This window comes from Ailuropoda melanoleuca, chromosome 10 (assembly GCF_002007445.2).
Source record: "Ailuropoda melanoleuca isolate Jingjing chromosome 10, ASM200744v2, whole genome shotgun sequence".
In the NCBI taxonomy this organism is placed as follows: domain Eukaryota; kingdom Metazoa; phylum Chordata; class Mammalia; order Carnivora; family Ursidae; genus Ailuropoda; species Ailuropoda melanoleuca.
In genome coordinates this window covers 42,318,306-42,345,499 of record NC_048227.1, presented here as the reverse complement: position 1 = coordinate 42,345,499, position 27,194 = coordinate 42,318,306, and the positions used below count along the sequence as shown (strand labels likewise).

The window sequence follows — 27,194 nt, the reverse complement described above, 5'->3', positions numbered from 1 at the left end:
TACATCCAGTGTGTATTTATGGCTTTACCCTGTTTCAGTGGTTTTATTTCTGCATAGTACATATTTGAAATGATATACAGTTGACCCTTGAGCAATGCAGAGGTTAGTGGCACTGACCGTCCCATGCAATTGGAAATCCTCATGTAACTTTTGACTCCCCCAAACTTAACTACTAATAGACAGCTCTTGACCGGAAGCATTAGTGATAACATAAACAATCTCTTAACACATGTTTTGTATGTGTATTATGTACTGTATTCTTACAATAAAATAAACTGAAAAAAGAAAATGTTACTAAGAAAATAGTAAGGGAACTACATTTATAGTGTTGTACTGTATTTCTCAAACAAAAAAAAAAAATCCGCATTTAAGTGGACCTCTGCAATTCAAACCAGTATTCACAGGTCAACTGTACTAGAATCTAAGGAGGTAGTAAATAAATATAGCCCTAAATCTTAAATCTCATAGCAAGTTTTGTATTGTGTAGCAGTGTCCTATGCAGGTTCAAGTATATATACAGTCATTCCTCATTTTCATATTCCACCTATTGCAATTGTAAAACTTACGTATTTTTAACCCTAAAATCAGTATTCATGGTACATTCATGATTGTTTGCAGGCATGTGCAGAGCAGGGGAACATTTTGAGTCATCCAACACATGTTCTCAGCTGAGGAACAAGACAACACATTGCCTTCTTATTTCAGCTCCCAGACTGTGTCATTTTATGATCTACTTAGTGCCATGTTTTATTTTTCGTTTTTTATGTGCTTTTTGTTGATTTCACTTTTTAAGATGGCCTCCAAAGGCAGCATTGAAGTGCTTTCTAGTGTTCCCAAGTATAACAAGGCTGTGATATGTCTTACAGAGAAAATACATGTGCTAGCTAATCTTTATTCAGGCATGAGTTACAGTGCTGTTCCATAACTTCAATGTTACTGAATCCACAATATATAGTAAATAAGGTGTCTTAAGCAGAAACACCTATAAAACACGGTTATTTATGTATTGATCAGTTGACGCTAAGAGATTCACAGGAACCTAACCCTGACTGTCCCTACAAGCAAATGATCTAGCATTCACTATCCAGTCTTCACAGAAACTTTATAGAACCTAAATACCCAGAATAACAAGAATCAGCTGTGCTTTGTATTGGTTTCCTAGCAATTAAAAATTGACAGTCTAAATGAGCATGCCTCAGAAGAAATGCAAGTAATCTGGCTGAAATATGATACTAAGACAAGTAAACGATAAGCTTATGTTTAATTTCTTTTACATCTCCATATCTCACTCAGGTTCTAAAAGAATGATCCATGAATTTCAAAATAGGTTTCTGTATGAAAATATCAAGTTATCTTTTAAATGAGAAAAGTTGAACTGAGGATATGTGATTTGTATGTTAGGAAGTATGACTGTCCATAAAATTCAGATATATTTAGTAATCAGATTCTGATTATGGCTCATTCCTTTTATTTTTGATGAATTTAAAGTTTTTTTGTTTCTTTGTTTTTAGCCACCTGAGAGAAAAAGGAATTTGCCATGCAGTTGGTCACTTGAGTGGAGCTGTTTTGCCATAAAATTAAATTAAAAAGTGAATGAACCAACAAATGTTAAATTATACAAAATGAAATAATGCTTCCTGTTTTTAAGTTCATATACCAGATACATTGGTTTAAAACTATTCATTTGTTTTTAAGATTTTATTTATTTATTTGACAGAGAGCGTGCACACAAGCAGGGGGAGCTGCAGGCAGAGGGAAAGGGAGAATCCGGCTCCCCGTGGAGCAGGGAGCCCGATGTGGGGCTCGATCCCAGAACCATGGGATTGTGACCTGAGCTGAAGTCAGACACTTAACCGACTGAGCCACCCAGGTGCCCTTAAACAATTCATTTAAAATCCTTTCCTGTGAGTTAAAATCACATAGTATTACTATAGTGTGAAGAGCAAAAAGATTTATTTATGTATACAAAAGAGGCCAGAAATAAAAGTTACTTTCAAAATTTAGAGTAATAAAGTTCATACTGTAAAGCTTGTAGATTTCTTCATTTCTGAAATATGTCAGCCTCTATAACCCAAATTAGATTGTAATATCATTTTAATGCTTGCAGTGCACTGCTTAGTGCATGTGTTGGTGCACATGCTAAGTACATGTGTGGCTATCACTGTAATCATTCTTACAGTGCGTTTTGGGGGCTTTGGGGATTTTTTGGCTGTTGATTGTGCTGATTCACCCAGTTTAGTGATCCTATAAATTTTGCAGCATAATCAGCTTATAAATTTGTTATCCATAACTTTCACTGCTTATAGCTTTTAAGTTTGCAAATTAAGAACCTTATCTTGCCAGATATTGAAAAGAAAGTCTTATCATTAAATTAGAAATTTCTTCTGCTGTGATAGTAGAGTAGTTCTATCAAGAGAATGAATGGGGAAAGAAAATTTAAGATTAAAAAATTACAGAAAGTACAAATGTTTCATACTCTGCCCCACAGAAAGTATAAGTCTGAATAAATAAAAGATGAATCCTGTGCCTCTCTATGAAAAGGTAGAAAATGACCAGTTTTCTGAAGTGTTTTTTTCGTGCATTATTAATACTTAATTGATAAATAAATGTTTTGTTGCAGAGCCTTAAGGTGTTTAAGAAAGAGTAATTTCTCAGCTCTACATGCGGCACCCTCCTGTTTTTGTACACAGTGCTCACTCTTAACAGTTTATCAGAGCGGTTGTTCCTGTAAGTCATGTGGAAAAGAGTCTTGAAATTATATCACCTTTTTCTCTAGGTAGCAATTACAGTGAAAAATGTGATGTCTTCAGCTGGGGTATCATCCTTTGGGAAGTGATAACACGTCGGAAACCCTTTGATGAGATTGGTGGCCCAGCTTTCCGTATCATGTGGGCTGTTCATAACGGTTCGTAAAAAGAAATTTTTCTTTAATATATTTTATATATTTTCTGTCTGGACAATTGTATCTACCTCAAAGAAGACCATTTATCCCTAACATTAAAATGTCCAGTTCTTTGTTACCGGAATACTTTGCTGTCGTCAGTCTCCTACCCTCCCCCTCACCCCCAAAATCAGGTAGGGCAGGTCTGAGAATGGTCCTGTCCTTTGCCCAAGGCTGAGGAGGTCTGATTGATCCTACTAATTAGGGAAAGGCCATCAGTAGACAGCCAGAGCCAGCTACCTAGGTTGGCTTTCTCTATGGGATAGAGAGCCTCAGATTGGACTCTGTGGACAAAATAAAATTAAAAAAATAAATAAATAAAATCTTTCTCAAGGTTAAGGTAATTGAGGAGGTATAGCCTTTTCTCTTGAGACAGCAAAGTATAATAGTAAGGGTTGTTACTTCAGCTATTCATAAAGGCAAAACACAGAGTGCTTTACATATGCTTTCATTTTATCTTCTCATTCATCCTTATAAGGGGAGTACTGTTACTGCTTCATTCAACAATTTTACAGTTTTATAGAAACCAAGAATTAGAGAAGAAAAGAATGTTGCCCAAGGTCATCAGATTAGTGAGTGGTATTGCTGGGATTCCCATCCAGATCTTTCTGACTCCCAGTGTCCATATTTTTAAGTTATATTGACTTACAAAATCAGTGTCCTTTATTCCTCCTGCTCCTTTTAGACATGTAGTTGTGATGTTTCTAACCACTCAGGATAATAGAATACATGTTCTTCATTAATCAAGTTAATTCACGTTTGATTTGGGAAAATACACTCTTCATGGAGCGAAATTGCTTAACCTTCCTAATTTTTATATCACTCTTACTTAATTTCTATCAGTTGGTTATTCTGATTATGGCATTTTATTGGCATTTTAATACACTGTTAAAAAGATCATACAGATACCTGCCTAACTAGGTCATTCATAGACTTGTCAAACAGTACCATCATCTGGGTAATCTAAGTGGGATTTTTGTTTCCTGTACTGCCTTTCATTTTACTACCTTTAATGTCATTGTAGAGAATACTAGAGCATTGACTAAGACGGTGCGTTTTGGTTTTCTATCAATTGTCAGTAAATAATTGACTGTCGAAGTACAGAATAAAACAACTAACTTATTAGTTGGTAAAATTATAAAGATTTCATTGTATTTGAGGCTTTCTTTAAGTTAGGGACCTCGCTATGATATTAGTCTTGGTAATTACACAAAAGTTGACAGTTTTCAGTTGGTGAAATGATGGATTCACAGCAGCCAACAAGGTCTGCCACTGACAAGAGAGTCATTTAGAAGTAAGTATAATACTATAGTTGATGACTTTTCCGATATGGAAGGTGATTTTTCAGACACATCTGAAATTTTTACAGTGAATCTGAGAATTTAGTTCAAGTAAGATTACCTCAAACCACCATTTTATTTTTCTTAATAAAGCCCACTAAGCCATTATTAGTTGTTAAAAGAACAATGTTAGAACAAATGAGATATTATTTCTCAGTCATACTCTTACTATAATGCATATTAAAAATTTTAATTTAACTTGCAAAAGGTGTACCCTCCCCTTTATGAAAATATGTTAACCTAATAGACAAAAAAAGTACTTTTATTTTTCCAAAATAAATCTTAAATTACAAGATCTATAAAATAAATACTGTATTGGAAATACATATAAAAAGCTTACACCATTCTTTGGGTAAATACATTCTTTCCCCCCCTCTAATTTTCAATTATAGGTACTCGACCACCACTGATCAAAAATTTACCTAAGCCCATTGAGAGCCTGATGACTCGTTGTTGGTCTAAAGATCCTTCTCAGCGCCCTTCAATGGAGGAAATTGTGAAAATAATGACTCACTTGATGCGGGTATAATCCTTCTTTTGAGGGTCTTTGGATTTAGGGGAATTTGGTATATACTGAGTTCAAATGGGGCTTTAAAATGAAAAGACATTATTGTTGTTTCCTGCTTTATACTTTTCTGTATTGTCCAAGTTAGAATGGGCATTTATTACTCATATTATCAGAGGAGGAAATGTTATTTTGGGGGAAAAAAGTCTAGTCTTTATAATGGAAAGATAGCTAGAGTAGGTTTCTGAACTTGCTTTTTCCTCCTGCTTAGTGGACAAGTGTGTTTTGGGGCCTGTTGCCTCATCTGTAATGCAATCCAAGCTAAATTAGATGTCTTTATACAGGACTTAGGTATTTTCTGACTCTAAAACTTGCCAAACTAAATTTTAAATTTTCTTGAGTACAGATCTTCATCATGCGGTCATTTATTCAGGGCAGTAGTATGGTTGTATGCCCACACACATTTATTTAATGATTTTTACCTTCTGGTGTTTCATTGCATATTTTTAGCTTTTCCTTTACTATTGAAAAAGTTAAACTTCTAGGATTTATAGGTAGATTTTTTTTTTAATTTTTTTAAAAGAACCCTTTCAAATGATTATCAAAATTTCTTAGTCTATAAACAAACACTTTTAGAATTATTTGAATAATTTTAGGCCTCTAGTTTTTGATACATTAACAAAATCTACTGAGTGGTACTTTGACTTTAAAAATTCACATACTTATGAAAGTGCCTGAATTTAGAACAGTAGAACAATTTTGCTCAGTAGATGAACCCTTCAATTTCCTTAAATATAGACTTCCTAAATGGCCAAAGATTTGCTTATTCTATTGAAAATGATTTAGGCAAACTAAGCTTGAACTAAACTGATTAAAACCTACCATCATATGTGGATACCAGCTATATATAGAATCCTAGGCCCTGAAGATGTGCTCATAAGAAAACAACTTGGTCTCCATACTGAGATACCTTAAAACATTGGGATATATAAATTGTTCAAATTGTAATTGTACGTATATGTGCTTTGTCTGATTTGATAAGAAAACCTTTCTTTTTTCCCCTAAATTCTAATTTTTATCCAGCAAAAATTTCCAATACTGTATCTCCGTTTTATAGAGGAACAGCCCTAATGTATCTTTGATATTCAAAATATTAGTTCTAACAGTTATTCTATGGCATACTAGACTCAGTTGTCAAACTGACAATAATTTCAACAATTTGGAAGTTTGTATCAGTGCTCTGAAAAGATAAATACATTCTACATAATTACAAGGAATGATACTATTATATTTGATATGTTCCTTTGAAAAAATGTAGCTATTTCCTTGAGGACTATCTGGGCTCTGTGTAAAATAGCTACTTAAGTACATACACAGCACTGATCACAGTTGAAATTTTAGAGAGTAGCACATTATCATCATTGTAAAATCAAAAATTTAAGGCATATACTGAGTTTAGACATCTATAAATTCACTATATGCTTGGGAAAATAAAGTGCCTTCTCTGCTACTTTCACATCCCAGGACAAGGTAATAGTTAATGTGTATTCTTCACATTAATTCTTACAGGATTTATCTTATATTAAAGAAATTTTAAACTGTGATTTACTTTTTCATATGTAGTACTTTCCAGGAGCAGATGAGCCATTACAGTATCCTTGTCAGTATTCAGATGAAGGACAGAGCAACTCTGCCACCAGTACAGGTAAGTGGATAGATTGGAAGAGTAATAACCTAATTTTTATATGTCTCTGTTCCCATGAAATTATAATCAAGAGGCAATGAATGATGTCTCCATTTGCATTTTAATTTCTTCGTTTCATATGATTGACTACAATCTGGGCTTCCAGGTACATTATTCTTCATGAAGGTACCCAGGTTAAAGAGTTACTAGAGATCTGCTTCCCAGTCTTAAAATTCTTGTATAGTTAAATACAAAAAGATGAGATATTGTATTGCTGGGGATGTCATTCTTTATTTGAAAAATAAAATCGTTTTTACACAGATATGGGTAGATCAAATAGTATTAGAAATCATTGGAAATGTGAAAAACAGCATATTTCTTCATCGTGGTATTAGAAATCATTGGAAATGTGAAAAACAGCATATTTCTTCATCGTGAACACTTTACTTTTTGGTCTTTGTAGAAGAGTCTGTAGAAACTCTTATTTAAGAACTCTTTATTTTTAGGGGCGCCTGGGTGGCACAGCGGTTAAGCCTCTGCCTTCAGCTCAGGGCGTGATCCCGGTNTGTATAGTTAAATACAAAAAGATGGGATATTGTATTGCTGGGGATGTCATTCTTTATTTGAAAAATAAAATCGTTTTTACACAGATATGGGTAGATCAAATAGTATTAGAAATCATTGGAAATGTGAAAAACAGCATATTTCTTCATCGTGAACACTTTACTTTTTGGTCTTTGTAGAAGAGTCTGTAGAAACTCTTATTTAAGAACTCTTTATTTTTAGTTCAAAGTTCCTTAGTTTTCTAAATACAAAGTTGTGGTGGGATCTGTAGTTTATGAGCATCAAAAAAGACAGTAAAAGTAAGTCTCAACTTAGAAAAATTGTGCTTTTCAAAATATATGACATTTTAAGCATTCATTATTTAATTACAACTAAAATGTACATGTGTATATGTACACATATATTTATCCTATACTTAAAATTTTATTTTTACTGACAAGTATTTTTGCTGATCTGTTTCCCCCACCTCAAAAATAATTACATTTATTTTAAGCTGGTTTAATAGTTATTCCCAAATTCATTTTTTTTTTTAAGATTTTGTGTATTTGTCAGGGAGAGAGAGAGAGAGTGCACAAGCAGAGGGAGAAGCAGGCTCCCCGCTGAGCAGAGAGCCCAATGTGGGACTTGATCCCAAGACCCTGGGATCATGACCTGAGCCGAAGGCAGACGCTTTACCAACTGAGCTACCCAGGCATCCCACCCCAAATTCTGTTTTTACCGAAAATCTTTAAGTTGCTCTGAATTCTAAAGTGAACTTCTCTAAAATTCCAATTATTTGTTTCTACCACCACCTCCAAACTCTCTCCCTATTTAAGTACTGTGACCTTCAGGCCTTTGATCCTTCATCTTTTCACTGAGCCACAGTTCCCTTAGATCCTTCCTTTCATCCTCCCTTCACTTAAACCAGATAGTTATTATAATTTCTTGTCTTAGGCTTGTTTGGCTAAACCACAAGTGGTTAATTCTGACACTTGGCTTGCCGTTGCCTGTACCAGTGCAGCTGAATGTGACTAGAGAGAACACATGTTTACTGTCTTCAAATGCCTTAGTGATTTAGTGATGCTGGACAGTTTTACTAATTTAGTCTATCTCCTCTCGCCTAGATGACTTAATGTTATACTTTAGCCTCTCTCCTCAAACTTCAAATATCTCCTCTTCACTTCTCACTTTCAGCTGATCCTATTTGCCTATTTCTCTGAAAATTGGAGCAATGAGAAGATAGCTTCCAGAAGCTCCCCCACTACATCTGCCCACCTACCTGTATCTGTGCCCATCTGCTCTACATTCTTTTCTGTTACTGTGGCTGAGCTCTCCATGCTTCTCACCAAAGACAAGCTTGTCTACTTGTGCACTCTATCCCATCTGCTCTTCCCAGCAGTTCTTCCCTCAGTCTTTTGCATCATCACCCTTTCTACTGGAATCATTCTCAGGGCATATATAGTCTGTATTTGCATCCTCTTAGCCCCTCTCTTCCTCATTCTTTCTAGTGCCCAGTCCATTCAGGCTTTTATTATACCACTACTCCAGAATTGCTCTTGTCAAGGTCACCAGTTGTCTCCACATGACTAAATTGAAATGATTTTCAGTTCTCATCATTTTTTTTTCTTAAGATTTATTTATTTGAGAGAGAGGGAGAGAGAGCATGCACAGGCAGGGGGAAGGGGCAGAGGTAGGCAGAGAGAGAATCTTAAGCAGATTCCCTGCTGAGCACAGAGCCCAACTTCGGGCTCGATCTCATGACCCTGAGATCGTGACCTGAGCCAAAACCAAGAGTCAGATGCTTAACCAACTGCGCCAGCCAAGCGCCCCCAGTTCTCATCTTTTTTGGCTTTCCGTAACATTTAACATAGTTCATTACTTTCTCCTTATATGTAGGACTTTCTTTAGTTGGTCTCTAGGATACCATACTAGCCTGGGTTTCCATCTTCCAACTCTGGCCACTTTCTTTGATGGTTTCCTCTGCTGGTAATTTTTTTATCTTCCCAACCTATACATGTCAGCCTGCCTAGGACTCAGTCATTAAGGCTCTTTTGTTTATCTCTCTACACTCATTTCCTCAGTAATCTCATCCAGTATCATAGCTTTATATGCCATCTGTTTGCTGATGTTTTGCTCCATCTCTGACCTGGACTTCATACTCATATATCCAGCTACTTACTTGATATGTAATAGGAACGCAAGCTTACCATTTTCCAAAAACTAAGCTCCTGACATTCCCCTCAAACTTACTTCTCCCATGGTCTTCCCCATCTTGATTAATGGCCAGTCTGATTTACTAGCTCAGGCTAAGAATGTTACAGTCATCCTTGACTGTTAGAAGACTAAGCATTTTGGTTCCCTTTTTGTGCTGTCCGTAAGTTTCATTTAAAATGGGTTTGGATATCTTAATTGGCTTGAAAAGTTTTATTTTGTTTCTATTTATGTCTTATTAGTTTAGAAAATTTAAGTTACATATTATTGAATGAAGCATCTGTATTATTCCCAACGTATAATCATAAATATTTCTGCTTTCCTAGGCTCATTCATGGACATTGCCTCTACAAATACCAGTAATAAAAGTGACACTAATATGGAGCAAATTCCTGCCACAAATGATACTATTAAACGCTTAGAATCAAAATTGTTGAAAAATCAGGCAAAGCAACAGGTTTGTTTTGTTCCTAAAAGTAAAATCATATGATGACCTTCCTAGTAGTCATGACTTTATCTAACTGAAATTAATTGTCGTTTTCCATTATACAAATGCTGAATCTTGTTCCTGAAGCAGACGGATAAGAACAGGGTCATAAAATGAGATTCTTCTACCATTTAACACCAATCAAATTGTTTTCCCTTCTGATGATTGCTGCCTTTGCCAGCAGTGCAGCTCCTTCCCTATGCTGTTCCCTAACTTTAATGGTTGATGATTAAAAATGTAAAATGCTAAAAAAAAATAAAATGCTTATTTCTTGGTTCTACTACCCAGTTAAAGGAGTTTGTCCCTTCTGTCATTTCAGGTTGTTCAGATTAATTATATTTTTACTATTGTTGATTTAAAAGTATTTCAAGTGATTTTATTCATCTTACCTGAGGCATTTAGGTTAACTAATAATTGTAGCCTTTAACTCCTAACTCCAGTGAGTGCCCTTTCCTAAAGGCAGTGTCTGTAGTTTGCCCTCCCTTATACCTGCAGCTCCCTCTCCCTTAAAACTTCCCTTTTCTTTCAGAACAGAACAGGATCCATTAAGAATCTCAGGTGATACCTTCCTCATCTTAGGCTACCCAGGATTTTTCAGTTTAAAGAGTTTCAGTAATTCAAATTGACCTGTAATTTTAACAGAGTGAATCAGGACGTTTAAGCTTGGGAGCTTCCCGTGGGAGCAGTGTGGAGAGCTTGCCTCCAACCTCCGAGGGCAAGAGGATGAGTGCTGACATGTCTGAAATAGAAGCCAGGATTGCTGCAACCACAGGTAAAAAGGAAATAAAAATCTGAAGAGGAGTGGAGAGAGTAGTTTTAATTGTTTCAGTAGTGGGAATGTTGGCTTTTTGTGTCATAAATTTTTTTAAAGCAGGAGCTTCTAGCAATAATTTATATGTTTTTCTTCAGGTCCAAATAAAGCAGGTATGAGTTGTAAAATTATTTGGATCATAAAATATATTTTTATCAAATGTAATTCTTTCATCTCAAACATGAACTGAAAATTTAAGTGGGAAATTGAAATTTTGCCCAAACCAGAATGTTTTAGATTTTTAATGATTCCAGTAGAATTTGTACTGACTTCAAATAATAGCAAATATTTTGTTTTGAAATTAGCAGAAAAATGTACTCTAGATCCAAATATGATTTGACCTTATTGTCTGCTCCTCTTCCTTCCAATAGCAAAAATAGCAAAGTTGGGTGCAGCTAATTCTTTTAATTCTTATATAAAAGATCATGGTAATTTTATTTAGTCTTGAAAAAGCTAGCATTTGAATTCCATTTTTTCAGGCCTTAAAATGATTAATTACATAGAAGGACTGGTTAGCACAAAAACAATTACAGTTGACCCTTGAACATCACCCGGGTTCGGGGCATCAAACTGCCATGCAGTTGAAAATCCACATGTAGGGGCACCTGCCTGGGTGGCTCAGTCGGTTGAGCGTCTTGACAGAGAATCTGCTTGAGTCTCACTCTCCCTCTCCCTTCACCTCCCCTAGCTAGTGCTCTCTCTATATAAATACATACATATATACATACATACTAAGAAACTTTTAAAAAAAAAAAAAAGAAAATCCAGGGGTGCCTGGGTGACTCAGTTAAGTGTCTGCCTTTGGCTCAGGTCATGATCTCAGTGTCCTGGGATCGAGCCCTGTGTCAGGCTCTCTGCTCAGTGGAGAGCCTGCTTCTCCCTGTCCCTCTGCCACCCCCACCCCCATCCACCACTCATACTCTCTCGCTCTCACTCTATGTCAAATAAAAAAAGAAAATTCGCATGTAATTTTTGACTCCCCCAGAACTTAACTACTAATAACCTGTCATTGACCTGAAGCCTTACCCATAACAAATAGTTAACACGTGTTTTGTATATTATATGTATTATAAAATGTATTCTTATGATACAGTAAGTTAGAGAAAATAAAATGTTATTAAGAATATTGTAGGGACACCTGGGTGGCTCATTTGGTTGGGCGTATGCCTTTGGCTCGGGTCATGATCCCCGGGTCCTGGGATTGAGCCCAGCATCTGGCTCCCTGCTCAGCAGGGAGCCTGCTTCTCCCTCTCCCTCTGCTGTCCCCCCTGCTTGTTCTCCCTCTCTCTCTCTCTCTCAAATAAATAAAATCTTTTTAAAAAAAGAATATTATAAGGAAATATATTTTACACTACCATACTGTATTTTTTTTTAAATCACATGTAATTGGACCCACGTAATTGAAACCCATGTTGTTCAAGGGTCGGTTGTATATTGTTTATTACCCGAGTAAATTTGTAACCTTCTTTCTAACCAGGTTTCAGCTTAGTAATGCTGGTTTAATTTGTTTTCTTTCCAGTTCTTCCAGGGGTAGAGGGGAGCTAATTATAAAAGTAAATACATTTCTTTCGTGGAAAATGTGGAAATGGAAACAAACAACCAAAAAACAGTTTTTCATAATTGTCCCACTAAGTGACACTTAACAACTTTGTGTATTTACCTCTAGTCTTTTAACCATATATATGTATACATGTGTATTTTCATGTTTATTAGTATATATATATTTTTTAACTTAGCTAACCAGGTTTGTTTGTGTGGGTTTTTTTTTTTAGGTCTTTTTTCTCATTCATTTGTTGTTTTTTTTTTCTAAATAGAATATTCTCATTTTTTGTGGAGCTCTTTTCAGAAGGAAGTTTCCCAGAGGACCATCATACTGTACTTGTCTTCATCTAATAAGGAACACTGATTATATCAGCATTAGAATAGGCTAGCTATAACAGAATATTCAAAACAGCAGTGTCTTTAACACATAAGCTTTCTTTCTCATACATAAAGAAATTTGAAGGTAGGCTGTATGATCATTAGGCACCTGAGCTTCCCTGTCTCTGGGCCGCAGTCCTATTTGTGCGGTTTCCATCCTCAAGGTTACTTTGTGCTCCAGAATAGCTATCATAATTGCAATCGTCACATCCACAGTCCAGGCATCAAGAAAAGAAAATTATGGGAAGGCCAAAGGGTACATGCCCCAGCTCTTTCAACGATCTTTACCAGTTCCGCCTAACAACTTCCATATAGATGCCTTTGGCCATAGTAATATGGTCAAATGGCTACACGTGGTTGCAAGGGAAAAAGGATCTGTGATCTTTTATCTAGGAACATTGCTATCCTGAGTAAAGTCGGGGTTCTGTTGCTAAGAAAGAGGGGAACAATAGAGATTGGCAGGGGACTAGCAGTCTTTGCCACACAGATGTATCTTTATAAATGATCAAGTTGAATGGAGCTCACCAGCCACTAAAAAGCCCTCCTGGTCTCTGAGTCGCAAGTGTTTTTCTGTCGAATGAGGGCATCTCAGTGTAGTGGCAGATGAATAGTGCACACAGTGACATATCTTCACACTTGGGGAACCTTTTCACTTCAAGGGTATCGTTCAAGTTAGATCTGCTAAATAATGATTGCTACTCTAAAATAAGAAGTGGCGTTATAACAGTTTTATATCTTTACTAGTGTCAATTTTCTAGTCAGGTACTGGTTTATAATTATTCTTTACAGAAGTGACATTTCACTAGGTTTAAAAACAACTACACACATTTAAATTATCCCACCCTCTCTCAATGTAGAACAGATGTTATTGAACATCACTGAATTTTATGCAGTTCAGATTTTTTTTATGAATTGTCTTACTTTGAAAGTATTCTCCAGCTTTTAATACTGTTCACATTTAATGGAAATGCACCTCGAACTTTGGAAACTACAGTAAATATTCAGTTTACTAAAAGTATGTGTAAATATTTCATTTACAAAAGCATATACATTTCACACTTTGATTCATAATTATCATTTAATCACAAATTTTACTTTATAGCACACTTCAAGAAACATCTAATTTGAACATATATTCCTGTGTTTGTGTGATTAAAACAAATATGGCAGTTTATTTCTTTTTAACTCCTCTCTTCCTTCCCACTTTCATCCTAGCCTTCCATCGCTTATCAGTGATTTCACTTAGGTAGATTGTTTCTCTGAACATGTTTGAAATTTAGCTTCCTCATTACCCTGCAGCTTTGTTTGTCTCTGTCCTTTTTATTTTTTTTTCCTGCTAATTAAAACCAGTATGTGAAACATCTTTATTGATAGTTTGTTTTCTCCTAAATCACGCCTTTTCTAAGCATGGATGAAAAGTTAGATAGTTCTGCATGCTATTCTGCATGAAGTATTATTAACATAACTATTTGAAAAGTATTCTTTTTTCGTAGTTAATCGTTTTCTGTGTTACTGTTTGTGATTGTTTGCATGTATACTGTATATATATGTTTTTGCAGCCTATTCCAAGCCTAAACGGGGCCACCGTAAAACTGCTTCATTTGGCAACATTCTGGATGTCCCTGAGATCGTCATATCAGGTATCATAGACCACCTGAGTTGGTCTAATAGCTGTGGGACCGGAATAATGATCCCTGGTACTTGTAAAATGCTTCTTGCTCCAATTTGTGTAAGACCTAAAAATAGATACCTTGCATGCAGTGATTAGGAAGACAGATTGAAAACTATACATTTATATATTCTGAAGCAGACTTGACAGGATACCTTAAATCTCCAAAAATGAAGGTAGAATAGAAGGCAAAGTAAACCTTTTCCCAGAAGGGAGAATACTAGCCTAGAATTTTACCAACATCCTCCTGCTTTTAAGTGAGCAGATGAACTGAACCAAGATTTTATTTGCACCCAGCAGAAAGAGGAAACAACTGTTTAAAAATATTTGTTGTCCTTGGCTCCTTTCCTTCCTTAGTTCTACTTTTGGGGTTCCCTGTAGGCTTCCTTTACAAGCCCTTTCTGTTGGTAGCAAGTGAAATTTGAAGTTGAGAAGAGAATTGCTAAATACCATTTTGCTTTTACCTAGAAAATAGAAACAAAGTAAAACTAAATGAGATTTTCTGTTTTGCATGGTATCTTGTCAAAGAATCATGGTCAATTCTGATTCTTGTATGTTATCAAGAGAATCTTTTTGCAAATTACATGTTTTATACCTAACTCACACATGGTATTTCAGTGTCTTAAATTGGTAAATTGCTTTTATTTGTTATGGTAATAATTTCATAGATCAGTCTAAATCACCATATTTGACAGAAACTTAAATGGCATAAATTATCAGTTAATATATGTCATCAAAATTATCATTTATTTCTCTGTCTTCTTTGAGTTTTCCTCGACCTCTTCCCCAAAAAGAAATACACAATTTTTCCCACACACATTTGTGGATGTGATTTGGGTAAATTCCTTAGCACTCTATACACTGCCTATAATTGTGCTTTTAGCATAGTATTGTATCGTAGTTGAATACCTAGAGGTCATTTTCTCCTCTAGTAAAATAAAAACAGAGTAGAGACCATGTATTTTTTACTTATTACTGATGGTATCAGCAGTTATCTGACACAGTGCCTCACACAAAGTAAAAGAGTTAACCCATTTCTCACGTAGTAATTTCATTTATTGAGTCATGGCCTGCTTGCAGAATTAACAAAGTATTGGAGATCATTTTACCCCCATGCTGAAAGGTATAGTGTTTAAAGGAATAATATTTTGACTAAAGAAGTGGGAACACTTAAACATGCATACTGTTAAGCTGTGATTATTTTAAATGTTTGAGTGAATCAGGAATATTTAGGCAAATAGCAGTATAATCTTAATCCATGTCTTATAAGTAAGCATTAAGAGTAAGCATTAATACATACACACACGTATATTGAACGATGTAGCCAGTACTGTACAAAATAATGAGGGAGAGAAAAGAGAAAGAATAGTCTTAATGGTTCTCAGCCACGATGAATTTGCCCGGCAAGGGATATTTGGCAACATCTGGAAACATGTTTGGTAGTCACAAGTGGCCGGTGGCCTCTGTGGTAGGCAGGGGCCGGGATGCTGCTAAACACCCAGCAGTACACCAGACCATCTTCCGAAAGCCAGGACATACCCAGCCTAAAGTCAACAGTGCTGATGCTGAGAAGCCCTGCTTAGATGCTTTCGTGTGGCCTGTAAAGTAGTTTAGAGTACACCATCTTAATTGACCTCTACAGCAGTCTTGTCAGTGGGCTACCAGATAAAATTATAGCCACTTCACAAATGAGGAACTTAGATCTAATAGGCTTTGAGTGGTTTTCCCAGAGGCACATAGTCAGGATCCCAGCCTAGATCTGACTCCAAATCATGTCCATTTTCTCCTCTTTTGTTTGAGTCAGAGAAGATAGAGAATTCTGCCTAACTCTCTTTGGCCAGCAGACCCTCATTTGACACTGGGTCCTTAATGGAGTCAGGAAACCTTAATTCTCTTAACTGCCAGAGCAACAATGCTGTTCAAATAGAAATGGTATTCAGTAACACATTTTATTAAATATTCTTGGCGACTTTTTCCCCACAGATATCCAAACATTAACCTAATCAGTTTCACTTTCTTTAATAAAAGAATACAAGCACTGAAATTAACAAGTTGGACATAAAAGCCAGACATTAATGTGTTCTTAAGTTGTGTTTTTAAATTAAATATAAAAATATAATCCATGCTTTGGGACTATTTCAGATGTCTTATGTGGCCATTTTCAGTTATAAAGGAAGATGATACTTAATTCCCAAAATTTCTTAGTACCTAGATTTCTGGAAGAAATTTCAAAAAAGTTTCTACAATTTTTTTCCTCAAAGTCCATTTCTCACAAGTTCTGTGGTATTACAAAACCTCTTCATATGTCCAAACCCAGGTATTCATTAATATTAGATCCCATTTGTAAGCATTTTTTTAATACATTCCTATGTTTTTTTTATCTTATCTGTCCTTTGGCCAAGTTCAATATACTGAGTCGAGTGTACTTCTTGGAATGAACTGCCTCTTTTAATAAGAGTGTTCCTTTAAGCATCGTAAAAAACTTTTATGTGTACTTATTGGCAGTGTACAAATAACGTCTTTTTGAAAGTGTCTTGCTTGAATTTTTAAAAATTTACAAAGTTTTTTAAATTGTAAAATACACACTGTTACTCTAAAGAATTTTCTTTTAAAAATACATCTTTATAGTGACTAAAATGCCTAATCTAGTCACAGGTGAACAAATTCAAGTCTTGTTTTTTGCTTGCTCTTCAGCACTGTTTTATATTCTGCCATCATTCAGATGAGGAAGAGTAAGCAATCTGTGGCTTACAATAACATTCATTAATGTAATAGTCACCCAGGTCATGCAAAAATAGACCTTTAATACCTCAAGAGTTCCTGTGGACCAAGCTGCACACTTTTTTATACCTCTTCTACATTGACCCTGGCTCTGAAGAAGTATTGGCAAAAGTTCGTTGGGGGTGACTCCTTTCTACTATTCACTGCCCGCAGAGAGTGGCTGTAGATCAATCTGGCTTTTTATTACCAAGCAGCGTATAGTTCAGAGCAGACCACTAGTAGAGTATGACATTTTGCTAATTCTTCATTTGTGGAGACGGCCCTGCCAAGTAACAGTGTTCTAAGCAAAGTAAATGTAAGTGTAGAAGTTTATCGCTCAGGTTTTAAACTGTTTGACCTGCCATTTTCTAATCTATTTGTTTATTGAACATTTTAAATTAATAAGTTGAAACGAACTTTGAGAAGAAGAAATAGACTTTCTTGAATGTTTTCCATTAAAACTTGGAAGTTTTAAAAGCATAATCGTTTCTCCCTTTTAGCCAGTTCATTTTAATTTGTTTTTCTTTTATTTGAAGAAAAGGTGAATGATTGGCATATTATTAGAGTGCTTTAAATTTACTAATCTTTTTCCTCCAAGACTTTAATAAAAATATGAATTTTTGTTTATTTAGTTCTTCTACTTGGATTTTCTTGACTTTCCCACATTCGTTTTTGTTACTATCCAGGCTTCCAAGGTTCTGTTTTTTCCCCCATCTTCATCTCAGATACTCAAGTGAAATAGGGGTAATGAATTTTGAAACTATAGAACACATTCTGATAATATTTACTGGTGTTAGAATACCTAAATTTTGTATTTCTTTCAAAAATCTAGATGTCAAAGGTAGACAGGTAAAATGTCAAAAAAGACATTAACAGAACAGGAGCAATGGCCTTTTCCCATTTAAAGCATGGAGTAAGAGACTGAGTAGTTAATGCAAATTTTGTTTATAGCTTTAGTTTCAGTAATCGAAAAAGATCAGCAGGTCTGCTCTGGAGTCCTTGTGTGAATAGTTACAGCACTTAAGGAAATCAACTGCAATAAAATGCATTTTGAAATCCACTGAAAAGGTACTATCAAATACATACATATACACCACCTGTAAAAAGATTTAGTTGAAACATGAGTCTTCTGTAGTTCCTCACATTCTAATATGAAATTCCTTACACACAGTTTATACCAGATTGATTACTGTCCTAAAATGATATATATTTCCAAATATTGCAAAAGTAAATTTTTCCAAATACGGATATTGTATGACTACTATAATCATAAGCATATCTTAAAAAAAAATAACCTATAAAGTTTTATAGAATATTTGTTTAAAGTTTTTATGCTGTTATACTCGGTAGTTCTGAATTTCTTAGTTCAGACTAAATTATAATGCTTGAGTTCATTTAAAACACTTGAATATTCTCATTGATTCCATAGATAAAAATTGCCTTAATGTGCTTCTATTTGAGAGCCTTGAACAGTGGTGCTTTAGTATACCTTTTGTAAGGCTAAAATAATCATGGCGCATAGCATTTTAGAGTCATAGAATGCTTTGACCAAAGATGATTTTCTGTCTTACATACAGTTCTTAAGGATATAATAAAGATTGAATATGTAAATGTTTTTTAGTCAGTCATGTAAAATGTTTTTGCCTAGGTCCCTGAAGAGCCTGAATTTAATTGATATTTTTTGTTTGTAATACTGTTCTTAAAGGTGAAAGAAACTTCAGGTGTCCTTATGATTTCAGCTGCATTTAGATATCTTAACTGAGAAAAATGTAATGAATATTCACTTTTAATTTCAGTCAGACACATTTAGCTCTATATTAGTTGTTTTCAAGAGTATGATGAGTAGTTAAATACAGTAAGTAGAGTATGGCAGAGCCCAAGCATATTTAACAAAAATAAATGGGTAGTTAAGTTTCTTATACCTAAGTCTTTCTCTCCTTCAGAAGTTTAGACTATCTTAGGTAATTGGCAAATAGATTGGACTGGTGGGGGCAGTGCAGTGAGGGCCTTATAGAATGGTGGACAGCTAGAGGCTTAGATACTGTTCAGAGACAGTTGGGCACTATTTTGCTTTCTCCCATCAGGATAAGAATATAACATTTTAATACTATATTTTATTTGCTTCAAGAACCAGTAGATACTAATGTTTATAAACATTACTTAACTGTAAGTACATAAATTATTGGTGCAGTTTTTCCCCCTGAATAGTGCAGTGCTGGTGTGAAGAGGCAGTGAGATAAGAAGTAAACTTTTCTAGATCTGGCAAGTTCCTACCTTGGACACATAGTGTCATTAGCAGCTATAAACATATGAATTAGGGACTCTGAGGCCCAAGGAGAGTTATGCTGAAATATTTCTGCTTTTGCGGTGTGTGGCCACCTCTCAGTAAAATTCTATATTTGTGGTTAATTAAATAGGTAAGTTCCTCTAATCAACATTAAAGAGAATTTTAGTAGTCTTTACATATTGTAGCCTGTCCAGATCACGTTTTGTAATAGAAAAAACTGAACTCTAACCTAATAAAGCTAGTTTGTTAGAAAGCAAAACATCAATAATAATTACTTTCCTTCAATAGGAGGGGAAAAAAGCCACCCTGAAGGGCCTTCTAAGGAATGAGGCAGAATTTGTTGAAATAAATTAAGGAATATGACATTTGTGGCAGCCTAAATGAGAACATATATTTTTAAATTGCATAGTTTACCATGAAGCAGTGATATAATACTACAGTGTATTACTGCTGTACAAATTTTTTAAATCTTATGTATTTTACGCATGAAGAGAACATAGTTTTTAATATTTTTAATATTAAATATTTTATTATTCAAAACTTATGAATCTCAGAATTGCCAACATTTGTTAAGAGATGTCTCCAGTAAAATGTAGTGTTGATTTTTACATGTAAAGAGTCTTCAGGAAGTTTGGAAAATAGAAAAATAAGAGTAATTAGGGTAAGGAAAACAATGAGCTTACTTAAACCAGTAAGAAAAGCCACAGGAGTGACTAGGAAGTACTCTGTTCAAATACCAGTTCAGTAAACGAGTTGTACTTAAAAGAGCAGCTTTTTGAAGAGATGGATTCTGTTTTTGTGGCATTGTTGTAAAAACAGCTGAATTGGCCTATAACCTGCTATTTCAAGCACACTTTGTTTGGGGGGGGGGAAGGGATTTGTGGGGGGGTTATGATGGGCTTGGAGTATAGTATATTCCTTTTATTGCTCTTATTTAGAGAAGTTGTTCTAAAATATATCACTTATTTCCTATCGCAAGTCCTAAAATTTCTAGAATTTATTACAAAAGGAAATACTCAGGACATCATTAGCAGGTTTCAGATTCCTTGATCAGGCATTTGTAGACATAGTATTGGCCCTTGATTTTTTACTTTTTTCATTTATACTACCATGTGTAATATAGGTATGCACATATCAAAGAACCATGAAAAAATGTAAAATAAGTGAGTTTCTAAGTTAGTATTTAGTTGCAAAAAAAAAGTTCAGACTCAAGCTAAATTTACTGAGAACACACCCAGTAATTTTCATTTGCAATAATGGGAGTTTCATTTTTTTTACATTCACATTTCTAAATTATGACTTAAAACGTAATATTGGAGCAACAAGTATTTGTTGATTGCAGTCCTTTTTTGCTTTGTCTAAACTATTTGCCAGATGTTTTCTGCCATGGTTATGCTAATTAAAATGCATTGCCTAATATTGCTTGCTTTGACTCATGTTGTAGCTTGAAGATTTCTCATTTTATGGCATTTGTTAACTGTGTCACCTCTTATTTACCCTACTTTCTCAAAAGTTTTTATTCCCCTTCCTTCTACCCCACTTAGATTTGAGTTCGTTTTTGTTGTTATTGCAGTGATGTAATGATTTTTAGACACATGTGCTGGGTGGTTCCCCGGACTCACAAATGTTGCTAATCTGAAAAGAGAATTCCAGACACTTTTATAAGCCTGTCTCATCTAAGCTAATTTTAGTATGATTGTGTTGAATGAAATGTGCCTAAAATTGCTTATTAGTCATGGTGGTAGGGATCTTTTTGTCCTCAGGAAACAGGGATAGTTAAAAACTTTCACCAAAGTATCTTAGTATGCCCGATTCAACAAATGTGCTGTTATTTTTGTTGTTTTAATTTGTATCCAAAAGTTGGAACTTGCGGCGCACCTCGGTGGTTCAGTCAGTAAAGCGCCTGCCTTGGGCTCAAGTCATAATCCCAGGGTCCAGAGATTGAGCTCCACATCTGGCTCCCTGCTCAGCAGGGAGCCTGCTTCTCCCTCTACCTCTGCCGCTCCCCCTGCTTATGTTCTCTCTCACTCACTCTCTCTCAAATACATAAAATCTTAAAAAAAAAAAAAAGTTGGAACTTGGAATGAAATGAAATTTGAAGTAAATCTGAGCTAAAATTATGCAGAGAATGCTAAAACAGCTTAAAATGAAAAAAGCGATGATGTCTTACAAAGTTGAGTGTGGCTATAAAACTTGAGTTTTATATTTACTGCACATATTACTGCATTAAACATTCTGTTGTAAAGTCATTTTAGTCTGCATGCAAAATAATAATGGGGTCACGTGGATTAAGATACTAAATTATATTGCTGATTGGTTTAAAATAAGATACTGAGGATTATAGAAATATAAAATGTGAAGAATGAATTCTCTCTGCTGATCGGGCCAAAATTGTTAAGAGTACATGTTCTGAGTGCTGCCTACTAATTGAGAAATTATATAATACAGCTTTCAGAGTCAAAAGAATTTTGAGTATATCAGCTGTTTCTCAGTATTTTGGTGTTTCCCTTTTGACAGCTGATCTCTTTTCTTAGGAGATAACGTATAAACAGCTCAATTCCCAAGTAAAAGTACTGAGTGAAACTATTGCTTAGATCATTCTATTTTGCTTATATTTGTAGAATTTTTTCATAAACTGGTTTTTAAATTAAATTATTATTAGCATGGAAGTTCCTAAAGCAGGATTAGCACGATAGCCCATTTCAACAAGCTGTATATTTGAAAATGGAATGAGAGTCATTCATCTTCAGTAGGAAATTAAAAGAGTTGTTCACCTGTAACAAATGACTAGATTCTAACAAAGACTAATGGGATTAAGTAAGTGTGGCTCAGTAAAATAAATTTAAGCCTAAGCGTCCTTTTAGGCTCTGAATGAACAAGGTACTGTTGTTGGTTAAAGGCATTCATGTTATACTACCTGCAGGCTAGCTGTCTTGCTGTAGAAACTGTAACGTAAGGCCCTTGAAATAGATGCCATCATCAGCCCCAGCCCACAAACATTCATCTATTTAAATACATGACAGAAGATGGTGCAAGAGAGTTCAGCAGCTATTCATGTGGGGTAGGAGTGGTTATTGTATTAGGACCTACTTTGTTGTAGGCCAGCAACTTCTGAGTTAAAACTCTGCAGCTGTTTCTCTTCCTTTCCTTACAACATTCTCTCTCTCTCTTTTTTTTTAAACAATAAACTCACTTAACTCTTTTTCCCACAAACATTTTGTGTAGATCCAAGGAGCAACAAATTCCAACTTCCTACTGTAGCAGTAACAACCTTGTTGTCTGTTTGGATAGATCTCAGTATTCTACTTTTTTTAAATCTTTTAAAAGGCAACGGACAACCAAGACGTAGATCCATCCAAGACTTGACTGTTACTGGAACAGAACCTGGTCAGGTAAGACTTAACATTTCAATTCTCTGTCTTTGAAGAATAATAATGGGCAGAAATCAAGAATTAACTTTATAACATATATACTCTGCAGTATTCGTTTCATGAGTTGACCTAAAATTGTGGTAGAGGAATTCATTGGCACTTCATTGTAAATACTTTGGGGGAAAAAGTATAGATGCCATTACGAGTTTGACTTGAAGGATATTTTACTATAGTAGGTTGTTTAATTCAGTAGTGCTCCATGTGCATTACATGGTTTTTATATATGATTTAATAAAGCAGTATCAACTTTGTAATTTAACAATTTGTTGTTATCCTTGTCCTCTAAAGTGAATCATTAGTGCTGCCCCCTTTTTACTAATGAGGTAAAGAAAAAAAATTTTTTTACTAAACTAATATTTGCTAATAAATATTTTCCCAAGAAAATGTCACTCTGTGTCATCACATAAGGCACTAACATACCTAGATGACTGTAACATCTTTTAATTTGTCATATCCACTGGATTTATATTTTTGTGAAATAGGCTTAAGACAGTATTTACTAAGCAGATGGATAAATTCTGGAAAGGCTTCTATCAAAGTTGCTAAGGTTTTCTTCATCTTATATTTCTGGGTGTTCTTTTAAACTCCTCTTATCTCTTTATCACTTTCTTTATAAATGACCCAGACAGTGTTATAATTTAAGCCATTATTGACTAGTACAGAGTTTTAACCAACAAGTATATAAAAGCAGCAGCTCAGCCAGTGTTTTTTCCTCTGTTATTTCAGATCAATGTACTGGACATATATAATTCATATATTTTTAAAATGAATGAAAACTAATTATGAGGTATTTGTTGATTTATTTTCACTTGTGTTGAAGTAAGTGTTATGAGTACAACATATATCTGAAGTAATAAAAATGTCACATTGTGGTCCATATTCATGTAAAATTATAGGATTATCTATTATTAAAAAGTGATTTATGATAAAATGTACTTTTTATTCTAGAAAGGTGTCTTATTATTTCATTTTTATAAATATTTTAAAATTTATTTTTTAAATTTATTTATTTGAGAGAGAGAGTACAAGCTAGGAGGAGTGGCAGAGGGAGAGGCAGAAGCAGGGAGCATGACATGGGGCTCCATATGAGGACCCCACGATCATGAGCCGAAGGCAGACACTTAACCACCTGAGCCACCCAGGCACCCCTCCTATTTTTTAATAATATTTTAAATTTTAGAGAATCTTTGTAGTCCTTAATAAAAATTTGAAAGCCCTTTATAGCTATCAACTTAACTAACAAAAAGCACTTGAAATATTTATGATAAATATCCTTGATCTTCATTTATATCTGGTGGTGCCTATTTTTATTTCTCACGGTGCCTATACACATACTCAAACACACATATACATACACATACATACATTATACATATATATTTATTATATATGATATTAAGTAACCCTAAATCTGAAGGTATTATAAATATAGTCATTTTTTTTTCATTTATTTAATGGCTTTTTCAGTATATCTGCTTTTGTGAAACCCCAAAACTTTTGAATGAAATTTCCCACTTTCTCCCCCTCAAATACTTCAAGTGTCAATGAGGGCATTTAGTAACAGATAGTTTGGCATCTGGTATTTGCTTTGATCCCTTAGAGGCTTGATGATCTCAGCCTTTTTAACTCTATTTACTATTGCCACTGATATTCCAGTTATGAGAAACTCTAGCCAAGTGTTCTCCCTTTTACGGGGAATGCGAAGCCTGCTCTAAGGAGTTCAGGGAGCATCTGCTCGTGCAAGTTCTTTTCTCTGTAGTAAAGGCATTGCCATCATTCAGGACTGACCTTACCATACCAGCCTTCCTTATTTCATCACAAGTTCTCCATTACTTGAGATTATGATTATTACCCCTTTCATTTATAATACCTTCCACAGGAAAACACTGGAACTGAGGCAGACTGTGGTTGTGTGACAGTCATTTGCATGAATTATCATGGACTACTACAAAAAATTCACAGTGAGGGGGAATTTGGTATGGCAGTACAACCTGTTCTAAAACAGGTGATAGATAGCTATTGTGTAGCCAGTTTTGAACACTGATCCACTCTTTCAAAATTACTTACGTATTATAAACTTAAAATGCCAATTTGGGATGAGTATGGCAAATAGTAATTCTAATACACTGTGAAAATATTTTCCTCTTAAAGTGTTAGGATAAACAACCATTAAATCTTTTTAATTACTCGTGAAAATAACATTCATTATTTGAAAAAAAATTATGCACAATATGGATTTTCAAAACTGAAGTGTAGTTCTTTTTAAAGTCTGGCTAAGCAGTGATAAAACAGATGCATGGGGGGTTTTGGTTGGTTGGTTGGTTGGTTTTAGCCATGGAAATTGATAAAGAACATGAAGAAAACAATTTGCCCACCCAGTATAATCATCAGAGGAAGAGAGAAAACTTACTTAATAAAGTTTAATATTACATCTCATAGAGAAAAGTGAACTGATTGGAGTTGACTGACCTTAAAATCACTTGGACTTTATATCCATAAATTAAAATTAGGTTGTTTTTATACGGCCATTGCTATTGAGCGGAACAATGAGTGAAGCAAACATCTGAATTAACAGTAGTTGTGATTTGTTAAAATATTACATCCTTACAACATACAACTCACTTTTAAATTAATTCAGGTTTTTATTAAGCCAGGAAGCTTATTAAGCACGCGTAGTGGATCTGGCCTCTTAGATACTTTGAAAACATACTGAGAAAAAGAAAGATAGCCCCAGGATGTCCAGGAACTGATCTGACACTGAGACCTCAAGTACTGTTAGAAGCTGGACAGAAACAATTTCTCAGAACATCAGTAGACAAGATTATACTGAGACCATGATAAGATGAGACAAAACAAGAACATTTTATAATGTCTCAGCACAGACAAAAACAAGGTCACTGTGCCACATGCAAAATACCAGACATTGCCTTCTCCCAGCTAACGCGAGTGACTGCTTATTTACCAGCTGCAGCTTTAGCCTCATTCTAGTCTACCTTCCCTGGAGAATTAGAATTGCCTCTGTTTTCTGGCAGTAGCCAATCTAGAGTGAACCCCTCCTTCCTTGGAACCTCCCCAGAATCATTCAACAAAAGCCCCAAATCTATAATAAGCTCTAAAATCCTTTCAGAGACACCCCATACTATCCCATAGTGAACACTGTGCTTCACTGCAATGAGTGTTAAACTCATCTCTTCCCACTATGGGTATGTTCCTGGTGGTCTTTGACTAGGGAGCACTGACAGTGCCAAGAAGGCCCAGCCCCCTGGTGTATTTGGGCACATCAGACTTTGCCCAGATCAATTAGAGAACTGCAGTAATATCTATTGTGCACCAACTTTGTGCCAGTCAGGCCTTTGTTTTTTAATTTTTTTTTAAGATTTTTATTCATTCATTTGAGAGAGCCTGTAAGAACACGAGCAGGGGGGAGGGGCAGAGGAAGACGAGAAGCAGACTCCCCACTGAGCAGGGAGCCAGTGCGGGGCTCAATCCCCGGACCCTGGGATCAGAACCTGAGCCGAAGGCAGACATTTAACTGACTGAGCCACCCAGACGCCCTGCCATTCGGGTCTTTAATGTATGTTACTTAAATCATAACCCTGTAAATTTGGTACTTTTATTTTCCTCATTTGGCAGGTGAATAAACCGAGGATTAGAGAAACTTTCCGAAGTCTCTTCCCTTGTACTGCCAGTAATTGCTATAACCAAGTTATTAATCCAGATCTGATTCCAAAGCACACAAACGACATTCTGTCATTCTGTGTTGCACGTAAAACTGAGTGTATTCCATGCTAAAGTAGTCCTAGATCTCTTCAATTTCAAGTGTTTTGACTTCTGACAGTCTGCATCATCATTAATTATATAAGTGGTTGTCAGTGACGATAAGTTTTAGCTGTATCATTATTATTGAGCAAGGCTAATTCACCTTGATAATAAATTTCCACAGATGGACGCACAGATTTATTTTGTATACATCCAGGTGAGCCTTTCTATGTTTCACTAAAATTGCACATTTTCATGATATCTGCAAGCCCCTTCTAGAGTTGTACCCAATATAGATCTATTTTCAGGGTGTCTCTTGCGGGGGGGGACAGCAGTCAGTGAAAATCACAGCTGCAAGATAGATGATGCAATTATGATTGTGTAGAGAACTTAGACATACTATGTTTTTAAATGGACTTTAGAATCTACTTTTATTAGATAAGTGACTCTAGGCAAGTTCTTTAATTTCCCTGAGCTTCAGCGATCTTATGTACCAGTGGAGACCATAACACCCACTCCTTGGGATTCTTATAACATGTAAAGTACCAGACACACTGTAGATGCTTAATAATGTATACCTGCCTCCCCACAGTGTACCTCCCAAGGTTCTTATTACTTCCTTGCTCTCATTATAGTATATTACTATTCAGAAAAATTGCACTGGGAAAGAAGTAAAATCCCATTGACATTTGGTTCTTTCTGTATTATAAGAGAAGTTTGTATTAGGGATCGTAGAAAGTATTGGCCTTAAAGGCCTTTTATCACATATCAGTTGTTATTTATTTAAGGGATATAATTTATTATACCACTTCTTTTGTCTGTCCTCAGTCCACACTTCCTTCAGTA

The 27,194-nt window shown here is 35.2% G+C and overlaps 1 protein-coding gene across 2 annotated transcripts in view; it reads left to right on the top strand.

Annotated features, from left to right (window-relative positions):
* MAP3K7 (mitogen-activated protein kinase kinase kinase 7) overlaps positions 1–27,194 on the top strand; it is a 69,937-nt gene that overhangs the window by 26,323 nt on the left and 16,420 nt on the right. The window contains exons 7-13 of one of the 2 annotated variants that reach the window (XM_002925088.4): positions 2,777–2,905; positions 4,674–4,804; positions 6,410–6,491; positions 9,551–9,681; positions 10,354–10,483; positions 14,002–14,082; positions 22,486–22,550. In XM_002925088.4, the coding sequence (XP_002925134.1) occupies positions 2,777–2,905; positions 4,674–4,804; positions 6,410–6,491; positions 9,551–9,681; positions 10,354–10,483; positions 14,002–14,082; positions 22,486–22,550 (749 nt within the window). The remainder of the gene's footprint in view (positions 1–2,776; positions 2,906–4,673; positions 4,805–6,409; positions 6,492–9,550; positions 9,682–10,353; positions 10,484–14,001; positions 14,083–22,485; positions 22,551–27,194) is intronic. The other variant, XM_002925089.4, reaches the window with a different exon arrangement.